The sequence below is a fragment of the Fragaria vesca genome, linkage group LG7, assembly GCF_000184155.1.
Source record: "Fragaria vesca subsp. vesca linkage group LG7, FraVesHawaii_1.0, whole genome shotgun sequence".
In the NCBI taxonomy this organism is placed as follows: Eukaryota; Viridiplantae; Streptophyta; class Magnoliopsida; order Rosales; family Rosaceae; genus Fragaria; species Fragaria vesca.
The window spans coordinates 1,789,117-1,810,152 of NC_020497.1; the positions used below are offsets into that span (position 1 = coordinate 1,789,117).

General features: G+C 39.8%; 2 protein-coding genes and 1 pseudogene across 2 annotated transcripts; all 3 read left to right on the forward strand.

Annotated features, from left to right (window-relative positions):
- Window positions 1-2,542: 2,542 nt before the first annotated feature.
- On the forward strand, window positions 2,543-7,500 carry LOC101312974. The gene is made up of 3 exons (XM_004308173.1): window positions 2,543-3,838; window positions 4,790-6,366; window positions 6,891-7,500. The coding sequence occupies exons 1-3, from the start codon at window positions 2,543-2,545 to the stop codon at window positions 7,498-7,500; spliced, it is 3,483 nt and encodes a 1,160-aa protein (XP_004308221.1).
- Window positions 7,501-15,827: 8,327 nt separating this feature from the next.
- LOC101313261 (probable leucine-rich repeat receptor-like protein kinase At1g35710-like) lies at window positions 15,828-16,520 on the forward strand. The gene has a single exon (XM_004308174.1). The coding sequence runs from the start codon at window positions 15,828-15,830 to the stop codon at window positions 16,518-16,520; it is 693 nt and encodes a 230-aa protein (XP_004308222.1).
- Window positions 16,521-16,525: 5 nt separating this feature from the next.
- LOC101313558 overlaps window positions 16,526-21,036 on the forward strand; it is a 14,655-nt pseudogene continuing 10,144 nt past the window's right edge.

A 21,036-nucleotide genomic window follows, 5' to 3' on the forward strand; every position in this document is an offset into this window, starting at 1 on the left:
ACCATAATCCGAACTCACCATCATCCTTGATCCGAAGCAAGTAGCCTAGGGTTCTGCTCACTCGAAGAATAGAACAAGTAGGGATATTTTGAGAGTGAATTCCATCTTTTTACTTTCGGATTAGAATGTGTTTGTTCTTGTTGATGTTTGTTTTAGGTTTTTGCTTAAGTATGTTTCGATTCTTGTCTATGAGATAGAAGTACTTTTGAGCCATGTATTGAATTGAAGTTTACGATTTATGATCAATGATTTTAGGTTTTATGCCGTGAGTTTTATGTCCATGTACTTTAAGATTTTCGGTGTTTTCTTCTATTTTCATGTGTAATTGATACAAGTAGTTGATGTTGCATGTGTTAATCATCTAATGTTCGACTTTGATACAAGTAGTTGATAAGTTGCATTGTCTTTGTTATTTCACCGATTTTCTACCTATGTTTGATTTGGACTTGTGCTTAAACACATCGATTCTTTATGTGATACGTAATTGCATGATTAGTAAGTAGAGCACATAGCCGAGCTTGTTTGTGTCACGATGTTGAATGAAACCCGTAGTCTAATTCAAAGTATGTCTATGTCATAGGAACCACGTAGGAACTTATGTGCATATCAAATTTAGGTTGTGTATTTGCTCATGGTGTGGACTTAATTGAGATTAGAGATCGTCTTCTTTGTTCTTGCATGGTTGTTTGGTTGTGTTTGCATGATTGTTGGTTGATCACATGTAAATATGTATAGAGGTAATTTAGGATTTATTTCCAATGTCTATTTCGAAATCATCAAACCTTTAAACCCTATATGCTTATTTCGACATTTATATTAGGTTAGTGGATCTACCCTGTAGTTGGATCCCCGGTTTAGAATGATCCCTGCTTGCTTTATACTACGATTGATTTGTTGACAGGGTTAATATATGCGTGTGCAAATATGATATATCAAATGGCGCCGTTGCCGGGGATCCTTCGGGATCCTCGATCTTTTTAATTGTCGAAATTTGCATTGTATATATGTCTATATGTTTATATTTGTAAAGTTAAAACCATGAATGTGTATATGATGTAATTGTGTTTTATTTTTGTTTTTCTACTTTAATACTTGTATATGAATAATGTTGTAGGTTGTAATGCACAGGAATAGGTAGGATCCCTTTTGTTAATTCTAGCCTTAACCCTTCGTGTTTACTCTCGGGTTTGCATGAGGTTGTGGGCGGCTTTTATTAACACTTGGAGTCATGTTTGGTTCATAAGTTTGTTGCTAGCTGAGTACATTGGTACGCTCCTTCTATTACTTTGGTGCATGGGACCAAAATTGGATCTCAAGAGCCTTGAAGACATACATCTCGGTGATGAAGTTCTCATTGCTCACTAAACGAGTCCTACCATGTTCACTATCTCTGGATTGAGTTATTAACCTTTAGAAACAACGCTTCAAGCTTGTGATCGAAACATCTATATCCAGGCCGCACGTCCACCGTGTCTTACCATCTAGAATCATTATTTATTTAAGTGTTTTAGTAGCAACTCGAGAATAAGCTTGTATGACTTTGTAATCCTAAAGATTGGTGCCATGTATGATTTTGTATTTATTTTTTTCGTCATTTATCTCTTGATTTTTGAATTTCTTTTGTTTTCTTTTGATTAATTTTTGGAACCCTTGGTTCCTTTCTCTTATAAGAACCCTTGGTTCTTAGCTTAGTTTAGTTTATTGCTTTTGATTTCGTTTTATCCTCATGCATTCTAACTTGATCTTGGCCAAATGGTTTTTCAGGTGCTAGATGTGCATGCAACCTCGACTCACTCGTTCGTCTTCACAAGGAGCTCTTGTTCCATTGAATCCGGAGATTGACCGTGCTTGCAAAGAAAAAAGAAAGAAGCAAAAAGAAGTATCAAGTAGCACGGTTGGACCTTTGGAATTTGAAGAGCAAGATCCTCCTTCTCCCTTTCGGATCCAGTCCGAATCTTCATCTTCATCCGAATCCGAGATTGACTGTGAGGAAGACAAGTCCGACATCGACATGACCGACTCACCACTCAAATCTGCTTTCATCCCCACAGCCCCAGAATCACCTTCATGTATTGCTTTCACTGTGCCTAATGAAGCCAACTTCTCCATACCGGTTCAGTTGCTTGGGCAATTGCCTAAGTACTCGGGTTCTCCAATGGAGGACCCTAATGTTCACCTTAGAGAGTTTCTCGATATCTGCAGATTGCAATCAGTCAATCATCTTACTCCAGAAGGCCTAAAGTTGCTTTTATTTCCTTTTACTCTTAAAGATGATGCTAAGCGTTGGTTGTATTCTTTGCCTGCAGGAATCATCACCAATTGGAATGAGATGACCTCGAAGTTCTTGAAACAATTCTTCCCTGCGCAACTCACGAAGAAGCTAAGGAGGGAGATTCAGAACTTCACTCAAAAGGATGGTGACACTCTCTATGAGGCATGAGAAGAGTTTCAGGAACTTCAGAGGAAGTGCCCTCATCATGGAATTACTTTGGACGAGTTAGTTCAAGCTTTTTATGAGGGACTTGACAACACCAACAAGGGTATGGTGGACTCTGCATGTGGATGCACATTTATGAACAAGACCGGACGGCAAACATATAACTTAATTGAGGACTTGGCGGATAACAATCGTCAATTCAGCACCAAGAACTCAAGGAAGTCGGTAGGAAGCCGTGGTGGAATCTATGACATTGAAACTCGGAATCAGATGATCACGTTGGATAGGAAGCTTGATGTCTTGGTCAAGGCTTTCAATGGTTCGAATCTTGGCAACCAAGCTTGTGGAATTTGCTCACTTTCGGATCACTCTATAGATTCATGTCCGAATAGTGCCTTGAGTGAGGCGGAGTTGAACTTTATGGGACAACAGAGGCAACGTTATGATCCATATTCGAACACTTACAATCCTGGAATTAGAGATCATCCGAATTTTCGGTGGAGTAACAACAATCCTCAACCGGCCAATATTCAAGGTCAAAGACCTCGTCCTTCAGGTTTGTTCATGAGGCCTCAGGTACCTCAAGGTTTTATTCCTAACTCTTCTAATTTCGTGCCTAATAATGCCAATGTTCAAGGTTCAAATAATAATGCTAGTTCTTCTACTCCTAATTATGATGAACTCTTGAAGTCCCTTGCTCACGGGCAACAGAACTTAACATCTGCAACTCAAGCTTTAGTGACAGGTCAACAGGCTAATTCTAAAGAGATCACGGAGCTCAAGAAGCAGATAGGACAGGTTATCGATTTCATGGGTAAAATCCATGAAAGTGGTAAGTTGCCGGGCCAAACCTTGCCAAACCCGAATGCCGGACAATTCAAGATCGTTGCAACTAGGAGTGGTCGAGTTTTTGAGGAGCCTTTGTTGAAGAAGTCGGAGCCTTCTAAGGAAGGTGAAGCCGAGAGCATATTGATGCAAGATGACGAAGATATTGAAGAGGTTTATGCCGAGAAGCAGCCGGACAAAGAGGCCGTGCCTCAGTCCGAGAGAAAGAGTGACCATGCGGCAGTTTCTGCCAAGAAGAAGGTGCAAGAGGCCGAGCCTCTTGCAGTCCCTGCTAATCCGAAATCCACTCAAGCCGTGCTTGAGAAAGGTAAGTCTTCTAGCTCTAATGGTTTAGTTTCTACTAATGTCCATGCTCGTGCCCCTTTCCCCAACAGGTTTGCTAAATCAAAGCACGATGAAGCTGATCATGCAATGATTGAGTTATTCAAGAAGGTGGAAGTAAACATGCCATTGCTTGAGTGCATTCAACAAAATCCAAAGTATGCGAAATTCTTGAAAGAGTTGTGCACCAACAAGAGGCTACCACGAGAGAAGGATGTAGCGGTAATAAATGAAACCATCTCTGCGGTTTTTCAAAGGAAACTACCACCTAAGCTCAAGGATCCAGAGAGTTTTTCGATTCCATGCACCATTGGTACTCATAGTTTTGATAAGATCATGTTAGATCTAGGTGCTTCGATTAATGTTATGCCTTCTTATCTTTATGCGGACTTAGGTCTAGGTGATTTGAAAAAGGATAACATTATCATTAGATTGGCTGACCGCTCCAACAAGATCCCTCTGGGATATGTTGAGGATGTTTTAGTGCAGGTTGCAAGTTTAACATTTCCTGCAGATTTCTATGTCATTGACATGGAACCGGCGGATGCAGATGACAAAGAAATTCCCATTCTATTGGGAAGGCCATTCATGAGAACCGCAAGGACCAAAATTGATGTCTATTCAGGGGAACTAACTTTCGAAATAGATGGAGACATCATTAGTTACAATGTTTTTGATGCAATGAGGTATCTACTTCCTGAACTTTTTCGAGATTCCTTTTCTATTGATGTTGTGGATGATCTTGCAGATGAATATGTGGAGACAATAGCTCAAGACACCTTGGCACTCACCTTGGCAAAAGGAATCGGATTTGATGCCATGGGGAACAAAATCACCTTAGCTCAAGACACCGTGCCTCTGCCCTTGCTTGAGACCGTGCAGTCACTTGAGGTGGCTGCCGAGGTATGCTACTCCTCCCCTAGTCCAATTCTCTTTCCATCTAATAAGTTTCTTCCTTCCATTATCCAAGCCCCAAAATTAGATCTCAAGGTTCTTCCGGAACATTTGAAGTATGTTTATTTGGGTGAGAATGAAACGTTGCCAGTTATCATATCATCATCACTAGAGAAGGAAAAAGAGGAGAGATTGATCGAAGTTTTGAAAAGACACAAGACGGCCATAGGTTGGACCTTAGCCGACATCAAGGGAATTAGTCGTACAATGTGTGTTCATCGAATTTTGCTTGAAGATGGAGCAAAACCGACCAAGGAGGGTCAACGACGTCTTCATCCACCTATGATGCAAGTTGTGAAGGATGAGGTGACAAAGTTGCTCGATTGTGGAGTCATCTACCCAATTTCGAATTCAAGGTGGATTTCACCGGTTCAAGTTGTGCCAAAGAAGAGCGGAATCACGGTGGTGAGGAATGATGAAAACGAGCTTGTGCCGCAAAGGACCGTAACTGGCCACCGAGTGTGTATCGATTATAGGAGGCTCAATGGAACAACAAGGAAGGATCACATGCCGTTGCCATTCATTGATCAAATGCTTGAGAGGTTAGCCGGTCATTCCTTCTATTGTTTTCTTGACGGTTATAGTGGTTACAATCAAATAAGTGTTGCGGAAGAGGATCAAGACAAGACAACGTTTACATGTCCCTTTGGCACTTTTGCCTACCGCCGCATGCCTTTTGGCTTGTGCAATGCTCCAGGTACGTTTCAAAGATGCATGTACCACATATTTTCTGAGTTCATAGGTTCTAAGATTGAAGTCTTTATGGATGATTTTTCTGTTTATGGTGGAGATTTCGATGTATGTTTAGAAAATGTAGAACTTATGCTTAGGAGATGTGAGGAAACTAATCTTGTGCTTAATTGGGAAAAATGTCCCTTCATGGTTACTCAGGGTATAGTGCTCGGCCACATTGTTAGTTCTAGGGGTATTGAAGTTGATAAATCTAAGATAGATCTTGTGCGCCACTTACCCATCCCCACAAGTGTGAGGGATGTTCGAAGCTTTCTTGGACATGCAGGTTTTTATCGTCGATTTATCAAAGATTTCTCCAAGATAGCTCGGCCCTTGAGTTCTTTGTTGCCAAAAGATGTGCCCTTCCACTTTGATGCCGAGTGCAAGGAGGCTTTTGAGCGGTTGAAGACCATGTTGACATCGGCGCCGATCATGGCTCCACCGGATTGGTCCTTGCCTTTCGAGTTGATGTGTGACGCCTCAGACTATGCCGTGGGGGCTGTGCTCGGACAGAGAAAAGAACAGCAGCCGTATGCCATATATTATGCCTCTCGGACGCTCAATGATGCGCAACAGAACTACACCACCACCGAGAAAGAACTTCTTGCCGTGATCTTTGTTTTGGATAAGTTTCCTTCTTACTTACTCCAATCTAAAGTTATTGTTTACACTGACCATGCGGCTTTGAAGTATTTGTTGACGAAGAAGGATGCCAAGCCGAGATTGATAAGGTGGATATTGCTTCTCCAAGAGTTCGATTTGGAAATCAAAGACAAGAAGGGGTCGGACAATGTTGTTGCCGACCACCTTAGCAGGTTGGTACGTGACTCGGATCCCGTGGCCATCCAAGAGTGCTTCCCGGATGAGCAACTTTTCAAGGTAAGTGAGGTAAGTGAGCCTTGGTATGCAGACATTGTGAATTACCTTGTGACAAAGCAATTTCCGAATTTTATGTCCTATCATGCTAGAAATAGACTTAAGGCATTAGCTAGACATTATGTGTGGGATGAACCTTATTTGTGGAAGCATTGTGTTGATCAAGTTATTAGGAGGTGTGTCCCGGAGAATGAGCATAGGTCTATTCTTAGTTTTTGCCATGATCAAGTTTGTGGAGGTCACTTTGGTTCTCGTAGGACTGCTTTGAAAGTTTTAGAATGTGGATTCTTTTGGCCTACTATTTTTCGAGATGCCTATATGTATTGTACTTCATGTGATAAATGTCAAAAGACAGGAAATTTAGGACCTAGGGATGAGATGCCTATGCAACCTATTATACATGTTGAAATATTTGATTGTTGGGGTATTGATTTCATGGGGCCTTTTCCGAATTCTCACGGCTATTTGTACATTCTCGTATGTGTGGATTATGTTTCTAAATGGGTGGAAGCAAAAGCCACCCGGACTAATGATTCTCGAGTTGTTGCAGATTTCCTACGCTCTAATATTTTCTCCAGGTTTGGAATGCCGAAATTTGTAATAAGTGATGGAGGTTCCCACTTTTGCAATCGGACAATTGAAGCTCTAATGAAGAAGTATGGAATCAAGCATAAGGTTGCTACACCTTATCACCCCCAGACAAGTGGGCAAGTGGGCAGACAAGTGGGCAAGTGGAGCTTAGTAACCGAGAGATCAAGCGGATATTGGAGAAGAGTGTGAAGCCGTCACGCAAGGATTGGAGCCAACGACTTGATGATGCACTATGGGCATATCGGACTGCATTCAAAAATCCCTTGGGGATGTCACCGTTTCGTATGGTGTACGGCAAGGCTTGTCACTTGCCTGTGGAGTTGGAACATCGGGCTTGGTGGGCGGTTCAGACTTTTAATATGGATATTGATGAGGCCGGATTACACAGGAAGTTGCAGTTGTGTGAACTTGAAGAAATCAGGAATGAGGCTTATGATTCTGCCGTGATCTATAAAGAGAAAACCAAGGCATTCCACGACAGGATGATTCGAAAGAAAGACTTTGTTATTGGCCAGAAAGTTCTCTTATTTAATTCTAGACTTAGGTTGTTTCCAGGCAAGCTACGTTCTAGGTGGATAGGACCTTTTGTTATCACAAATGTCTTTCCTTCTGGTGCAGTCATGATTAGAAGCATGGTCAAAGGAGCTGAATTTCAGGTTAATGGTCATCGATTAAAGCCTTACATGGAGAACATGGTGAACCACACGGTGGAGGAAGTCTCTCTCCTAGATGCGACGACATGAGAATGAGGAGATGATAGTCTAGGCTAAAGGACTATAAACACTTAAGCGCTGCATGGGAGGCAACCCATAGAAGGAGCCATCAACGAGAGTTTGCAAATTTCTTTATCCCTCCTCTTTTCTTTTCGGATTGCTCTTAGTTTTCTTACATTGAGGACAATGTTGATTTTAAGTGTGGGGTGGATGTCATTACTCGTTGATTTGTTATGCTTTGATATGATTTGAGTTGTTTTTAATTTTTAGGATTAATTTTGAATTTTTCTGATTACAACTTTGTTTCTTTATTTTGTGTTTTGTTTTTATTTTGTTGAGTCTTAGGTGCCTTCTAACGTGTCTAGGATGAATATATGATCTTTGATTGATTAGTTATTGAGATGATCGAGCATGATTTCGAATATTTGAGCTTATATGTTATTTGATGGTTAATAGATATGTTGAAATTGTACGAACTTGTAGTAGATGAGGACCATTGAAACTTAGGTACAGAATGAGCATGTTCCTTGCTTGTTTGCATATTACCTTTGTGAGATTTTCGAGCCATATATGTGCCTATTCTTTGGAGAGTTTACTCTATCTATTCTTTTTTATATATGACCTCATTATACATTACTTGATCGATTTATATGCCATAGAGATTGAATGAACTAGAGATTGCTAGAACTTACTTATGAAACTTTCAAAAGTTTTATCATAATTTGCTTTGATTTTGAATATGATTGTGGATCTTTCTTAGGACTATCACCACTTTATCTAAATAGTCATATATTCCTATTTTGAGCCCTGTTTGGGACCCCTTAGTCTAAACCCCCTAGAGCCTACGTTATGCCTTTCTTGTTCACCTAAATTATCCCTTGCCTAGTATAGAATTCCTCTACCTTGTCTCGAGCTTGGCAGAGCTATCTTTTTGTGATGATTTGAGGTGATGATTCAATACAAGTGTGGGGTTGTTCTAAGGAGTTTGTTGCCGAGATACACATAAGAAAAGAAAAAATTGCTCTCGTAGAAAAAAAAAAAAAAAAAGTTTCGAATTGATTTTGATGAAGATATCTCGGCCTAGATGTAGTTTTTGTGAATTTGGAGTTGTGATTTGTTTGTTGAAGGCTCAATATGTTAATACTTTTAGCCTTTGTTCATTTTCACAATGTTTAAAGTGAAGGATGGGTCCAACATGATGATATTTGGCCCTTGATGGTGTTTGGTGACATAAAGTAGATCTTCTTGCTCTGCTAAGTCTTGAGGATGACCTTTGTGATTCCTTTACTTTGAAAATTTTTCCATGCCGCGAGCCTAACCAACCTATTTTCTAAAGATCCGCATGATTCTTAAGATAAGTAACCTTTGATCTGTGGAGTTTGTTTCATGAGTAAGCGTATGGTTGTGGTTCATTTGTGCATATGATTGGTATATTTTATGAGGTTTTTAAATTCATTATGTCTTTATAACTCTTGTGTGTGAAAAGCTTCTAAGCATATGCCATGTTCTTGAGAGAAAAAAAATTCGGAGTGCATATCCTTTGTGAGTTGAATTTGAACTTGTTTGGAACATGTCGAGCTTAATTTCACCTTTGTTTCTGCCATGTCTTACTTGTTACATCGAAATCTCATGTTTATTAACCATTGAATTCATCTTTCAATTTCGATTCTTGTGTTATTCTTGATGCTATGATTTTGAAGGTCTCTGAGACAATTTCGTTGAAGGCATTAGATTGAGACATTGTAGTATTTTCGAGATTAGTTGTGTTGTTTTTGTTTTAGTGGTTTGCTAAGGGACTAGCAAAGGTTAAGTGTGGGGTTGTTGATAGGAGCACAAAGTGTGACGTTCTTAATATGTTTATACCCTTTATTTACCCTTTGTTAACTCCTATTTAGTTGTTTTAGCTTTATATTTGTGTTTAGTGTAGAATAATTGCTTAATGTAGAAATATGTAGGTTTTAGTGTTAGAATACACAGTATTTTCGGATTTGAATAATTTGGTGTTGAAATTGTGCTAAGTGTTGGAAATCCTTGTTTACTCAGGATTCCTGTCTTGATCAGGATTCCATCTTTCCTCTTTCCTAGTTTTTAATTTTCTTATTTCTATTTCAGGAAAGTCTAAACCCGTGTTGACCAGGAAATGTTTTCCTGACTCATGAGGGAAAGGCGGCCGGCAGCTAGGAGTTCCTGCTTGAGCTAGGAGAAGTACAATCCGAGATATGTATGGAAGATGCCGTGAGATTTCCTAAGTCACCAAGGAAAGAGACCGTGCGGCCCAAGAGAGAAGGTTTTCCAAGTTCAAGATGGTTATGTCATTCCTTAATGCATAAGGATTACTTGAAGACCAAGAGAGGAAGTTAAAATCCAACTTGGACTTGGTTTTGCCGATTTAATAAGGATTCCTTGTGCTTGAGGAATTCTTGGAGATCAAGTCTTGTTACTCTATATATAGGGCACGGCATGGCAGCAGTTTATGATCATCAACCCGTGCAAAAATCACGCCAAAGCTTTGCCGAAACTTCATCATTCTCCAAACACCATAATCCGAACTCACCATCATCCTTGATCCGAAGCAAGTAGCCTAGGGTTCTGCTCACTCGAAGAATAGAACAAGTAGGGATATTTTGAGAGTGAATTCCATCTTTTACTTTCGGATTAGAATGTGTTTGTTCTTGTTGATGTTTGTTTTAGGTTTTTGCTTAAGTATGTTTCGATTCTTGTCTATGAGATAGAAGTACTTTTGAGCCATGTATTGAATTGAAGTTTACGATTTATGATCAATGATTTTAGGTTTTATGCCGTGAGTTTTATGTCCATGTACTTTAAGATTTTCGGTGTTTTCTTCTATTTTCATGTGTAATTGATACAAGTAGTTGATGTTGCATGTGTTAATCATCCAAGGTTCGACTTTGATACAAATAGTTGATAAGTTGCATTGTCTTTGTTATTTCACTGATTTTCTACCTATGTTTGATTTGGACTTGTGCTTAAACACATCGATTCTTTATGTGATACGTAATTGCATGATTAGTTTATGTGTGTGACCTATAAGTAGAGCACATAGCCGAGCTTGTTTGTGTCACGATGTTGAATGAAACCCGTAGTCTAATTCAAAGTGTGTTTATGTCATAGGAACCACGTAGGAACTTATGTGCATATCAAATTTAGGTTGTGTATTTGCTCACGGTGTGGACTTAATTGAGATTAGAGATCATCTTCTTTGTTCTTGTATGGTTGTTTGGTTGTGTTTGCATGATTGTTGGTTGATCACATGTAAATATGTATAGAGGTAATTTAGGATTTATTTCCAATGTCTATTTCGAAATCATCAAACCTTTAAACCCTATATGCTTATTTCGACATTTATATTAGGTTAGTGGATCTACCCTGTAGTTGGATCCCCGGTTTAGAACGATCCCTGCTTGCTTTATACTACGATTGATTTGTTGACAGGGTTAATTGATGCGTGTGCAAATACGTCTTATCAGTGTGTTGTTGATGTGTGCTGCTACTGCGTGTCATGTTGCTACTGTTGTGTGCTGTTACTGCTTCTTGTTGAACTTCCGTATCAACAACAATAATAGAAAGTAGTAGTAGCGAAGCTTTCACCCTCTGCTATGACTCCTTCATTATCTTAGTCTTCAAGGAATAACAAAACTAGAGGATTGCCCAAGCATACTTGTGCTACTACTTGGTTGTTAACCCATGCTACTACTTCTACTGCGATGTTAACCCTTACTACTACTTCTACTGGAATGTTAACCCCTGCTACTACTTCTACTAGAATTAACTGTTACTACACTAAGTTATTGAAAACATGCTACTGTATTCCATTTATTGAAAAATCTCAAAAAGAGAGACTTTTCTCTTCTAAAAACATATTTAATTAGTATAGGGTTAGTTTGGTAAATTAAACCATGACACATGACATGTAGAGAAAAAATTGTTCTCAATTGTTAAAAGCTGTCCTTATTTGTTTAACAACAACACAAGTAGATTTATTTGTGTTTCAAGTCCTTTTAGAGAATGTATATGTGATTTGCTATTATAAATGCGATGGTTCATAAAAAATGTTATTTGGGTCACAAGAAAGTCTGTGGCGATGTGTACTTGATTTCCTTCATGTTTATAATGCTATTATCGTGTTCATCACGAATAGCATTTGCCAGAGTTTTCAAGAATATTTCGGAAGGTAGCTTGTCTCTTTCCCGATTCAGAACAGAAGGATGTGGCTGGTGGCTGTGGCTGGTGGCGGGTGACGTACTGTTATTGTTGTACGAGGTAGATCAGATGACATCGACGACTTGGCGTTGGTCCGGTTAGGCAGCGGCGGCAGCGACGGATGGGAGAGGGCGAGGTAGAGGCTTGGACCGGGTTTGAGGAGGTAGGCTCATCGGACTAGTTCTCTAGGTTTGGCCTTGTTCTACTCGGGTAAATGCCTGGGCCTGGGTTCCTCATGGGCCCTGGGTTTGGCTTTTTGTTTTTGTTTTCCATTAGTTTAGACTAGGCTGTTTACGAGTCTAGAGCATTTGTTTAGTTTTGAGCTTCAGCTTAGCACTAGGACGGTTGATGCTCTAGGGTAGCCCCTTTTGCATAGGGTGGTCCTGGATGTGGTCAATAATGATAGGTTAAGGTTTTGTCCCTTCCTCCTTGTGTTCTCGGTGGCTGGTCACTTTTCCCGTTTGCTACCACGGAATATTAATCATTGCACTTCATCCTACGTTCTTCAACGTAGAGATTGCTTAGTGTTTACTAAGTAGTCTTCCATGTTTCATTTCTTATGTAGCTCCCGTGAGCGGATCGTGTTCATGTTGTTGTACTTACTTTCAAGTTGTGATCAATAAAAATAGGCTAACGTCTTTTAGTTTTTAAAAAAAAAAAAAACTTAGTCTATTTCCCACAAATTGTTTTCTTAATTTAGTTTTTTTATTGAACTACAATGGTGGTTAGTGTTACAAGAAAAATGGAGTGGAACAAGGTTTACTCATTCTCATTAGAAACCCTCTTTACATAGAGGTGAATTACAACGGTAATTACATGCATATAATGACGATAATCAATGGTAATAAAAATGTACATAATGACTGATATAACTAATTGAGCCGTTACATCCGTTAATCATTAATTCCTTAATCTACTCTTGTTAGTTACTTTGACGAAGGTGACGAAGGCACACATAAGGTATTTTTCCTTCAACACTCCCATTTTGCCAAGTCAAAGTTAAAACAGTGTATAAGATGTTGTCTCATTAAAAACCTTGCCAAGTAACAAAACCCAGTGAGATAAAATAAATCTTGATCGAAGGGAAAAAAACACAATGCACCTATGATAGTGTATGTGTGTCAGACTCCCCATGAAGTCTACACTCCCCCTGATTTTTACATCAATCAAGAGTGCTAGGAACGTCCTCACATTCCTATGTTTCTCACAAGGTATCGTTGTGTTCCCAATGGTGAATACATGACCAGTTTGGGAACAACCTATTGGTCATAGATACTTTGCATTAGTAATGACCAACCAAAGCATTGTTTGGTGTATTGATGTAGGGGATTATAGTTCCATCTGCATTCCCTTTTGTCTTTCTTTTGGGATAGGATAAACCTAAGTCAATGGTATCTTTAAATATCATGATACATTTTTTATACCTTCCAATGACATTACGTTGGCGCTTGAACAAGTTCAATGAGAATGTAATATCCGGTCGTGTTCATCGGGTTAAGTATAATATTACGCCTATTGCACTTTAGAGAATGAATTTCGATTCTCAACCCTTCTTTGTTATCTTCCTTTGGACGAAATGAATTATTCCTTTACATTCAGACATTGACCGATCATTGGGAGTGCTAACAATATGCAATTCGTCTATGGACATCGTCTAAGAATCTTTTAGACACGTTCAGACTGATGGATTAGTATTCCACAAACTCATTGTTAACCGAGTTTTCCAAGATTATTCATATTAATTTGGTCATGTAGCTTGTGGTTTCTCTTATTTTATCAAAGTACCTACTATGTTCTTATCATCGATATATGAGTTATGATTGCAAATCCGGATCTTTTTCCGCTAGAAGTACGGAGGGGCATAGTTCATAATTTTGTATCCCTTCCCAACCAAATTTCAGATGATAATTGACATCGAAGGCCTTGCGTCAAATATAGGTGCACATATACTCCAGCTAAACAACCCAAATACCCAATACATTGAGCACCCAATTACAACTTCTGAGATTCTTCAATTCAATTTAATTCAACTTTGAACTGTTCCTTCAACTTCTCGACCAAGAAAATATACTGAAGAAATCCCTTTCAGTCTCATTTTCACACTGTAATTTAAATGTATTCAACATCAGTTGTCATCCTAACCTTAAATTATGAAACAAAAACCTCTAAGAACCACACCATACAACCACCATAGACGGTGGTTTCCGCAGTGGCAGTAAATACCCAGAAACGCAAGTCGAAGATATTGAATAGAACCAAGGAATCACTTACCCAGACTATCAGAGGTTGAAGATTTGATCATTGTTCAAGCAGCAAATGAACCAACAGTGCCAGAAAAGCTCGTCGGCGTCAACGAACTCGATGGAACCGAAGAAACCAAACCAATTCAATATTGACCAAACTCAAAAATTAAGTCGGGTTTGTGGAAGAAATCCATACCAAATAAATCGGATTCGTGGCCGGAAACCCCAGAAATCGGCGGAGGAGCAGAAGCTTCTCGCGTCGTTTCTCTTTCTACAGCCGCCGATCAGAAAAACTAAGGCTAGAGAGAGCTCGGTGACGTCGAGACAGTTTTATTGGTGGCTGTGTGTCGTCTAAAGGTGGCCGGATGGCGAGGGCGGCGTCGGAGGTCGGCATCGAGTCAAGAGAAAAGGCGGAGTCGGTCTGACGACTTTGACCGAGTCAACTCCTTTTATACACTTCACCGAGATTCTACGCTCCAGATAGCACCAAAGGAAAAATCTAATTTTCTAAACTAGTAATTTCTACATTTCTTAAACTTCTAAAAATTATAGAAAATAGCTCATGACTCCCAATAATTCTCCAAAAATTTCCACGAAGTCGTCTTGTCGTATACTATTTTATCCAACTCTTAAACCAAGGTTTTCACCATGTGAAAAATTCTTAAATTTTCCTCGAACACATTTTAAAATCATCGAGGTTGATAAGTTATTTACCAAACAACCTCAAATTAAGCTCATCCAATTTTTCGGGTGTTACAGTAACCCTTTAGTGGCTGGATGAAACACAAGGTTGCCAGATATGATACCGTGCGATCACATAGTAGGAAAGCTGCATTGAAATTTGTTTTGATGATTGTTCTTAGTATAATTATCTTTCTATTATGTCACCGTTTTGTCAAAACAAATGTATTAGTTAATGAAACACTTTTTGCTAACTGGTGCATGTTAGAATACGTTACTTATTGTAATTTAAAGTTCAGACTCTATGTCCCCTCTTGAATTTTATGATTTCATTAACCAAGGTTTACGACAGCCGCACCGGGCCTACTTAAAAAAGAAAACAAGAAAAAGAGTATTCAATCTTACAAGGTGTATGTTTACTAAGTCATGGCTATGACTTTTTGTTTTTAAGTTTACTTGAGAAATATGACCAGTTTTTTGAGTGAAAACAAAAAAGAAATTACTAGTAGTAGAAGTGTTGGAAAAATTGTCTGGATACGAAAAAGGGTAAGCTTGAAAGTTTTGTGTAAATTTGAGAATGGGAGGTCCAACTGTCAATTTAGGAGGTATGAAACCGAAAGAAAAAAAGAAATAGAATCTTGGAGGTTCAACTATTTATACCTCCTCAAGTCCTCATTTAGCATTTCAAGTTTTCAACCTCCAAAAACAAATTAATTAAAAGTAGTTTACCCAGTACCCACCATCTCCGATCACATCATCAGCGACCACAACTGAATTCGTATTGTTTGTTGTCCACGCCAATCCGTCAAGCCGAAGAGAGAAAGAGGAAGTGGTGACATGGTCTCATTTTCAAATCTCAATTTGGGTTTATTAGTTTATAGTCTATTCAATAGCTGAAGAAACTCTCTTTAAATTTAATATGATATTGATGAATGATGACCATTCCAACTAAAACCTCTCCCGATCATTCTCAAAAAGAAAATTCCTTTTTTCTTTCTTTTTTGGTCTAATTCGTTTGGTTGAAGAAAAAAGAAGGAAAAAGAATGAAACAATTCCCTATTTCAAGTCATAGCTTATAACTTCATACGTACGTACCAGTACAGTACACGCATAATGCAGGCTGATGCAGCCATGGGCACTATAAATATATAAAGCTATTCCTGAAGTGCTCTAACATATCATACATGCGATACAGCAAACACATACACAGCTATGAGAACCATAACATCATTTCTCGCTTACCTTCTTTTCTATGTCCAGTTAGTTTCATCACTAAACATTGCTTTTGCTTCTGCTAGTTCTAAACCTAGTGAAGCAGACGCTCTTCTCAAATGGAAAGCAAGCTTTCAAAACAAAAACCAGAATAATAATCTGACCTCCTGGACTTACTTTCCCAGCAATTCCACCAATCCAAAAGCAGACGGAGGCCCATGCAACGTTTGGACTGGCATTTCATGCAACACTCTTGGAAGTATCAACAAGATAAACATCACAAATTCTGGTATTCGAGGTACGCTGCATGAATTTCCATTCCTGTCGTTGCCCAATCTTGAATATATTGACCTCAGCTTCAATGAACTCTTTGGTGCCATCCCATCTCAGATTAGTTCTCTCGCCAAACTCATTTATTTTGATCTATCTTGTAATAAGTTGTCCGGGAAAATTCCACCAGAAATTGGTCTTCTCACAAATGTTGAGGTCTTGCGCCTGCACGTAAATCAGCTAACTGGCTCGATTCCTGCTTCTATAGGTAGCTTGAGCAACCTGATTCTTTTGTCGCTCCAGGACAATCAACTTTCCGGTTCCATTCCACCAGAGATAGGAAACCTTTCTAGTTTGGGTTACATGGAAATGAGTGAAAACCATCTAACAGGTCCAATCCCTCCAAAATTTTTGGAAGCTTAAAAAACATGGCTTGCTTGTCTATCTTCGACAATCAACTTTCCGGTTCCATTCCACCACAGATAGGAAACCTTTCTAGTTTGGGTTACATGGATATGGGTGAAAACCATCTAACAGGTCCAATCCCTCCAAATTTTGGAAGCTTAAAAAACCTGGCTTACTTGTATATCTTAGAGAATGAACTTTCTGGTTCCATTCCTCCAGAAATAGGGAACCTTTCAAGTTTGGTTGAAATGGAAATGGCCAGAAACAAAATAAAAGGTCCGATCCCTCCAAGTTTTGGAAGCTTAAAAAACCTGACATATTTGGGTCTCTACGACAATCAACTTTCTGGTTCCATTCCTCTCGAGATAGGAAACCTTTTAAATTTGTTCGAAATAGAATTGGGTGGAAACCATTTAACAGGTCCAATTCCCCCAAATTTTGGAAGCTTAAAAAGTCTAACGCGGTTGTACTTGAACCTGAATAATCTTTCTGGTTCAATCCTAACAGCTTTAGGCGATTTGACAAACCTTAACCTTCTCTATCTTTATGGGAATCAACTTTCTGGCACCATTCTAGAAGAGATAGGTAACTTGAAATCTATGGAAGCACTAGAGTTGAGCATAAATCAACTCAGTGGATCCATTCCTACATCATTGGGTAAGTTGAGAAACTTAAAAACCTTATTACTTGGAGAAAACCAGCTTTCTGGAACCATTCCTGAGGAGATTGGGAATCTCATGAACTTGACTAGGCTGACATTGGATAGTAACCAACTTTCTGGTTATTTGCCCCAAAATATTTGCCGAGGTGGATTACTAGAAAACTTTACAGTACACACCAACCATTTGATAGGTCCACTTGAAAGATTATTATGGACTTTTAACAATATTATGTGACTTTTAGTTCAAGCAATTGATTAAGCCTAATCTAAGTATTACGAGTTGTATAAGGAATGTAATATTGGTGATGTGTAAATAATATATAGTTTACATATTGAATAAGGAATCCATAATATCTTCTTATATGATTCTCGTAATCTTTGGTAAATCTTATAGATCAACTAGGAATCTTTAATGGGTAAGGCACTAGTTGATCACTATAAATACACGAGCATAAGTCCTTGATATCATCACAAGACGCATTCAGTCCCTATCCCATCTAAGGAGCACATTGTGAGAGAGATCAGAAGACCTAAGCTTTCAGACATGGCAATCTCCATTAACAACGCTGGTAAGTCTTAAGTTCTACATATGTTGATTGTGTTTATATGCTTGTGCTAACTATGGTATCACTACCAGGACAAGCACTTTAGCCGACGAAAGATTTTCGTCGGCCTGTTATCCTAATTCGTCGGCTAAGGTCTTAGCCGACGAGCCTTCGTCGGCTATAGTGTCGTCGGGAAAGGGTCGTCGGCGATGGCTTTAGCCGACGAACCTAGAGACCGTCGTCGGCTATTGTCCAGACTTTAGCCGACGAACTATTTTGTTGTCGGCTTTTGTTCATGCATTTAAGCCGACGAAACAGACACTATATTTCGTCGGCTATTATTCCAGACTTTAGCCGACGAAATAGCACGTCGTCGGCTATACTCCAGACTTAAGCCGACGTAACAGAAATATTCGTCGGCTTTACTCCCAGACTTTAGCTGACGGAACATAGATATTCGTCGGCTAAAGTATATAATTAAAAAATTAAAAATAACTATAGCCGACGAAAGCCGACGAAATAGAGTCTATTTCGTCGGCTTTAGTAGGGTTTAGCCGACGAAACATGCCATAATTCGTCGGCTAAACCCTATGGAAAAAAAATTAAAAATACTATAGCCGACGAATTGTGGCATGTTTCGTCGGCTATATCTCCATTCCAGTAAAAAAAAAATACGTGAAATTTCTAAATTACCATTCCAAGCAAGCTGCAAAATACACCAAAACAATTCCATATATATAACCAACAAGAAGCACATAAAACTATATAAGGTATCAACTACACAAAATCTAGATGGTCTAAATCAATATTCGATTCTGGGGCCTGCTGGTGAGGAGATTGCGGCGGCAGAGGTAACTGTATAAGCGCAAGTATGGGCGGAGGTGGAAGTCCCTGAAGCTGGGCAGCTGTAAAATCCTGGAAGTACTGGAACATCTGCTGATGCTGGGCCTGCTGAGCGGCATGTAGGGCTCTAGCATAGGCTCTATATTTGACGATTTGGGCGGTATGAGCGGCAGCCTGAGCAGCATGAGAGTCAGCTTGAGCTGCAGCCTAAGCTGCTTGCTGTTCCTGTAGTCACTCAACTTCCGACTCTAGTTGAGTCGTCCTGCTGCTAGTCGAGGCTGCCTTTCGTTGAAATCCTGGAGTGGTCTTCAGGACCCTCTGGCCCTTCTTTCCTAGACCCCGGCAGTAGAAGTTGTTTTCTCGCGGTGGGAAGGCTGTGCCCATGATCCTCGCCCCAACCCTCGAATCTGAAGTGTCTATCCGGGAAATGGCTTCGGACATCTCTTCCTCCTGCGTGTCCGGCCATGTCTCCCTCACTATAGCACTCATCACCTCGTCACTAGCCTCCCTCACCTTTGCCTAATTGGATAGAAAAAAAATTATTAATTAACATTTTGACATATATATAAGTAAAATTAAAAATTCCGTAAAAAAGAAAGATTACTTACTATATCCTCCTAGGAGTCAGGATATGTCTTCTCGTACGTATAGACGTACTGGTTGACCTCTGGATGTTCCCTGGCCGCCTCGTCCATGAAGACAGCGAACGGTCTAGAACTGGCATGATGGTTCCTTGTGTTGCGTTGCCGGTTCTGAGCGTTCGCCCGGAAAACCGTCTTCAAAGAAAAAACAAAACTATTAGTAAAATATTTAAAAACGCACGTACTTAATGACAAATTCACTAATTAATTTATTTAAATACCTGTTTACGAGGGTTGTTGAATTCTGATGTCAGAAACCAACACCACTCGTACTCTCTGTACTGGAACTCAGCAGGGGTAGCAGAACGTGCGTTCCCGTGCGTAGTCTAATGGGTCCGCAACTCGTTCTTCCACTCCTTGTACCTACATATACAACAAAAATATTAGAAATATTATTAATATGACATACAATTTTGTTTTTTCATTAACTTCCCAACGTACCTTCCCCCATGCATAAAGTCCGCCCAGCTGCTCTTCAAGGGCTCGGGAACCTCAAACCACACCTGCATTTAACCGTTTATTAGTTTAGTTTTTCGAGAAATCTAAACTATAATACATAATATTATTAAGACATTTTGTAAACTCACCGACATCGTGTTGTGGACCATGTCCTTAACCTCTTGCGTGACCTCGCCCCAGTCTGACCACAACATGGGGACTCTATCCCTAATGAGCACTCCCACACGGCCGGAGTACGTCCTTGACTTCCCGCCCGATACTACGTCGCCATCCCCGTCAGTACCAATGACAATCCTCCCTGAGGTACCGACGATCTTCTCGAGAGCCTTCCCTGTGACGGGGCCTCTCTTCTTTTTTGTCGGCTTCGCTCCGATGGTGCCTATCTCATGATAAACCAAATTGGTTATTAAAATCGGAGAATTATAAGAAAACAAATCATTCATCTTTCATTACCTGAGGGCGAAGAGGCGGACGCGACGGATTCCGTCTCCGATGATGATACCCTCGCGGAAATAAGAGGCGTATCAAAAGGCACGAACCGGTACGCCGCTGATGGAGCCACTGGCGGGGGCAGTGGATAAATCGGCGTCCCTGAGTCATCGACTACAGGTATGGCCGGTATCATCCGCGGAAGGAATAGGTGAGGCGGCGGCATCTGTACCCCAAATGACCTACTATCCGAAGAAGTAGGACTTGGAGTGGGCGCCCGGTGTATCTCAGGCATACGGGGTGTAGACACCTCCGTCTGGGTCTGAGCAAATAACTGCCTCGAGATATGAGGGACGCCCCGCTGCCTCAATGAAGGGCCCATCTCCGGCTGCCTCTGCGCCGTCTGCAGAAGGCTCGCATGTCTAGCTGTCATGAGGCCCTGAAACAACGTCTAAGGGTTGTTAGAGGTTCCCTCAGACGATACGGACCTTTGGCCCTTCGAACCCTTCGTCGATCTAATATTACCGCTCATCCTATTTAAAATATAAATTTGAATCAAGGCCACAAAATCAAAAAATGCAAACTCATTTAAAAAATGTAAAAAATATATACACTTCCTAAATACAAATTTTCATTTCCTAAAATTTACACATATACACTTCCTAAATATACACTTCATAAATAAAAATATACACTTCCTAACAACACCATAACATTGCAATTGACCGGAAAATCAAAGCAAACACAAAATACAAAACAAATATATACATTTCCTAAATACTAAATACAAATATACACTTATTAAATAACAATATACACTTCCTAAATACAAATATACACTTCCTAACAACACCACAACATTGCAATTGACCGGAAAAATAAAAGCAAACACAAAAATATAACTAAAGTTACAGAAAATGTAACTCGAGGAGAGAGGAGACCGGAGCAGCAGCAGG